Source organism: Lagopus leucura, unplaced genomic scaffold (genome assembly GCF_019238085.1).
Source record: "Lagopus leucura isolate 7727_CA_CO unplaced genomic scaffold, USGS_WTPT01 Super-Scaffold_739, whole genome shotgun sequence".
Taxonomy (NCBI): Eukaryota; Metazoa; Chordata; class Aves; order Galliformes; family Phasianidae; genus Lagopus; species Lagopus leucura.
The window spans coordinates 8,527,259-8,531,843 of NW_024962255.1; the positions used below are offsets into that span (position 1 = coordinate 8,527,259).

General features: G+C 63.6%; 1 protein-coding gene and 1 long non-coding RNA gene across 2 annotated transcripts; both read right to left on the minus strand.

Annotated features, from left to right (window-relative positions):
- Window positions 1–667: 667 nt before the first annotated feature.
- Window positions 668–1,894, minus strand: LOC122175393. Its single transcript, XR_006177399.1, has 2 exons — window positions 1,018–1,894; window positions 668–912 (listed from the first exon to the last, which is right to left on the minus strand). It is a non-coding gene; the product is annotated as an uncharacterized LOC122175393 (long non-coding RNA).
- A 787-nt stretch (window positions 1,895–2,681) lies between these two features.
- Window positions 2,682–4,345, minus strand: EGR2 (early growth response 2). Its single transcript, XM_042863268.1, has 2 exons — window positions 4,143–4,345; window positions 2,682–3,907 (listed from the first exon to the last, which is right to left on the minus strand). Exons 1-2 carry the CDS (start codon window positions 4,318–4,320, stop codon window positions 2,682–2,684), a joined length of 1,404 nt encoding a protein of 467 aa, XP_042719202.1. The 5' UTR covers window positions 4,321–4,345.
- Between the last annotated feature and the right edge of the window lie 240 nt (window positions 4,346–4,585).

The window sequence follows — 4,585 nt, forward strand, 5'->3', positions numbered from 1 at the left end:
TAATGCTTTTGCAAGGAAAAATTGGTGGAAATTATTTTGCTCAATTTCCATTTATTCTTACAGCACTGTGGAGCGTCTGATGTTTCTGCAGTGGGCTTACCTGTTTTTCCTGGAATTCCCCTGCAGCTTAGCATTAGTTAATGTGCAACAATTCTCTATCAAGCGTAGTCATTAACTGTAATGCAGTGCCTCGGAATGGCACAGCCTGTGTTTCTCACTCGCTCCGGCACTAATGAAGACTGTCATCCTTTTCCAGAAGCCCACAGTGTGCTGCATGCAAACAGCAGTACTGGAAAAACAAACTGCAACAAAGAGCATTTCGGTTCTGTATCTCATCTCTCTATCCTCCCCTTAGGTCTCTCTTGTTGCTTTTTATTTTTTCTCCATGCTTAAGACCTAGTCAAGACATGTAATGGGATAGGATTTTAATGCACCTTTTCCACAGAGGACAGTGTGGTCCCTTACCCTGTAGAGTGCTGTTAACAATTGTGGCAAAACTTTTTTGTTTTTTTAAATAACGGCGTTAGCATCAAAGTATTGAAGTCATTGTGTCAGGAAAAAGAGAACCTGAGATGCATTAAAGAAAAGCCTCTTCTTGCTTATTCAATGATTGAAACTTAACTGCACGTGTTCTGGATATCTGTAAGCAGAAGGTTTGAGTCTAATATAGTTCCTTCTCTCTGCAGTTTGTTTATTGCGTTTTCACAACAGGAAAATCACTGTTATTGCTGAGTTACAGAATAAATACAGGATATCTCACCACCGACCAGTCATTACTTTTCTCTGCAAGTGTGACAGCTTTGAACAAGAGCGGTAATGCAAGTTTCTTTTGCCTGGCAGCCCAAGTGGTGCATTTGGCCCTTCAGACACATCCAGCACATGTGGTACTGCAGCTTGTGAAGCTAGTTGTTACTGTAAAGCAAAGGCACAGGTTTAAGAGTGCTGATACTATTACACAGTGTAAAGTTTCTCACAGCTCTACGCTAGATACTTGTGTCCTTAATCCAGCTCACTTACAATTTCTGTGTTGACTTCTGCTCTTTGCTGGCAACTCAATCTTGCGACAGGGCTGCTCTCAGTAGTTTAGAGGCCATGGGCAGAGCCTTGGATCGTGCACTTGGGTAGCTGAGAACCTGAGCTGGCCCACGATGCTCTGGCTGTGACCAAGCCATGGTTATCCAAAGCTGTAGCAGTGCCTCGGGAAGCCCAGTGTTGCCCGTCTGCCTTCCTGCGCTGTAGCCCAGTGTTGCTGACCGAGGACACCAACGACTCTGTGAGGTTGTGCTCCACGACTGAGACTTGCCCATGTGTCACCCCTCCACCAGCAGGCAGCGGCTGCTGGTGTCCCTTCGGGAGCCTGGGAACATGTGGGACTACGTGGCAAAGCTGCCCATATGCTGAGATGAGGGGAGGCTAAAGCTTATGAGAGCTGTGTGGGGAAGGTGGCAGGGTGCTGAAAAGCTCCTCAGCTTCTTTGTGCCCAGTTTTGGAGACCTGTAGACAGCAGGAAGTTTCAGTGCAGAAGGAAGGCAGCGGGCTGCCGGTGGCTTCAGTCGGAACAGCCGTGCCAGGGCTGTGCCAGGGCTCATCGCAGCGCTGGACTGCTTGCAGCTGTCCCGGGCTCCACAGCACAACCACGCACCACCACCAGCCCCCGCTGGGTCAGCATCCTCAAAAATAACTTATAGAACGTTAAAAAAGAAAGAAAGAAAGAAAACAAGAAAAGAAAAGAAAAGAAAAGAAAGAAAGAAGAGGAAGGAAAGAAAAAAAAGAAAAAGAAAAAAAAAAAGGAAAAAAAAGCGGTGTCGCGGCCAGGCCGATGTGCAGGGGAAAGCCCGGTTCGGGCGGGGGGCGGCCCGTGCAGCCCCGGACTCGCTGTGCCGGAGCCCACTCGGGGCAGCCGCCCCGGGCCGCGGAACACCGCGCTGAGTCACACCGCCCGCCCGCTCCCACCGCCGGCGCGGCTCACGCCTCCGACGGGAATCCCCGCGGCCGGCAGCGCGGCTCGGCACGGCGGGGCCGGGGCCGGTGGGGAGCCCCCCTCCCCCGGCAGGCACCAACGGAAATAACGGTGTCAGCGTGGCATAATTAAGAGATTTATTCGTCGTCGCTTATAAACGCCGTGAGCGCCGACCCTGCCGTCGGAGGGCTATGTACAGAGTGGCGGGAGGGAGCCCCGTCCCGCAGCTGCCGCCCGCGGCCGCACACGGCCGTGCCGCCGCCCGCGCCCCGCGGCGCAGATCGGGCCGGGCCCGCCGGGTGCGCTCGTCCCGCCCGGGCCCTCCCCCCCCCCCCCGCAGACGCAACACTCTTCGGTCACCGAAAAGACAAAAAAAAATAACAACAACCCCAACCAGTGCGTACAAAAATATAGTCTCTAAAAAAAAAAAAAAAATCCCAATATTAATAGGCAGAAATGTACAGCCATACTACAACCAGGGAGGGAAGGCAAACTTTCCGGTCTCGGCGTCGCCGCTGTCGTCGGAGCGGATCGGTAAGGCACCCCCCACATGCAGCCGGGTACGGGCTCACACCACACAAGGCACCAAGGACACCTCACCACGACGGCACCGCATGCATCCGTCCTCCCGCCGCAGCCCCTATGTACAGCCGTCGGCCCCGCCCGGCCCGGCACCCCGCGCCCCCGGGGTTCCGCGCCGCCCCCGCGCCCCGCGCCCGACTCAGGGCGTCCGCGTCCGCGCCGCGCAGGGGCCCAGGGCGGCCCCGCTGCCGCCGGCTCCGGGCTGCGGGGCGGCGGCGGTCCCCGCGCCCTTGCGCTCCTTCTGGCGCAGGTGGATCTTGGTGTGCCGCTTCCTCTCGTCGGAGCGGGCGAACTTCCTCCCGCAGAAGTCGCAGGCGAAGGGCTTCTCGCCGGTGTGCGTGCGGATGTGGGTGGTGAGGTGGTCGCTGCGGCTGAAGTTGCGCATGCAGATGCGGCACTGGAAGGGCTTGTGGCCCGTGTGGATGCGGATGTGCCGTGTGAGCTCGTCGGAGCGCGAGAAGCGGCGGTCGCAGCCCTCGGCGGGGCAGGGGTAGGGCCGCTCGTGCACCGGCGTCTTGCTGGGCCGGTTGGGGTACTTGCGGGGCCGCAGGATGGGCCGCAGCGGCAGGTGGTGCGGGCTGTAGGCGCCCGCGGGCAGCCGCGCGCCCTCCCCAGCTCCGCTGCCGCCGCCGCCGCCGCCTCCGGGGGCAGAGCCGGGAGCGGCTCCCGCCGGGGCCGCCCCCATGGTGAAGTTGCGGATGGTGGAGAGCGGCGTGAGCGGTGGCGGGACGCGGAGCGAGTCGAGGGGGCAGGGGAAGGGCTTGCGGTCGGGGCCGGCGTGCAGCTCCCGCTGGCACTGGGGCGGCGGGAAGAAGCCGCCGTACTCGGGGATGACGGTGAAGAGCCCACCGTCGGCAGCCGCCGCCTTCGGGGAGGGGTAGGAGGGCGGCGGGGGGAAGGGCAGCGCCCCGCCGCCGGCGGCGGGCAGGAAGGCCGAGGAGGGGTCCTGCGGGTACAGCTCCCCGCAGCCCGAGTAGGGCGGCGGCGGAGGCGAGTAGAGGTGCTCCAGCTCAGCCGGCGGGCCCTGCGCCATGCCGCAGCCCAGCGCCCCGGGCAGCGCGCCGGGGGAGGCGGCGGAGGCGGCGGTGGCCGAGGAGGAGGCGGAGGAGGCGGCGGAGGAGGCGGCGGAGGAGGCGGCGGAGGCGGCGGAGGCGGGCGCGCTGACCCCCTGCAGGATGCCCGCGCTCACGATGTTGATGATGCCCTCGGGGTAGCAGCCGGCGCCGGGGTACTGCGGGTCGATGGAGAACTTGCCCATGTAGGTGAAGGTCTGGTTGCGGGAGGCCGGGGCGCCGGGCGCGAAACCGCCGCCGTAGGGGAGCTCCAGGGCCCGCTTGTCGCCCATGTCCATGCCGAGCATGCCGTCTGGGGGCGAGGCGAGGCGCCGGTCAGCACCGCGAGCCTCCCCTGCCCCGGCGGCCGCTCGGGGGGCGCGGGGCCGCGGCGCGCACGTGTCGCGCCCCGGCCTCTCCCCCGAGCGGCGCCCCGAGGGACCCCAGCCGGGCGAGCCCAGGGGGACAGCCGCCCCCGCCCGCCCCCGCAGCCGCCCGCCGCCCGGCCTCACCGCCCCGCACCTGCGCGACCGCGCGGCTCCGCTTACCTGCGGCCACGCCGCTCATCTGATCGAACGGCCCCGCGGGGTCGGCATTGGGGAAGATCGCGACCGAAGTCGGCAGCGCGGCGGAGATGTCGTCCGCGGGGTAGATGCCCTCGGTCAGCTGGTGCGGGAACCCGCCGAGGGGCACCGGGATCTTGTCCGCCGCCTTGGCGGTCATCATGGGGGCGGCGGGCGGCCCGGGGAGCCGCGCTCCCGGCCGGCGGCGGGCGCTCGGGGCGGGGACGGGGCTCTCCCCTGCCTCCCGCTACCGACGCGGGGGGATCGCGGGGAGCCGGCGCGGAGCGGGCATGTGCGGGCGGGCGGCCGCCCCGTCGCGGCGGTGCCCCGGGAGAGCCGCGCTCCCGCCGCAGCTCGCGCTGGAGGACAAGTCTGGCGGTAACTATTTATGGGGGCCCCCTGAATGCCCGGGACGTCACTGCCCATAT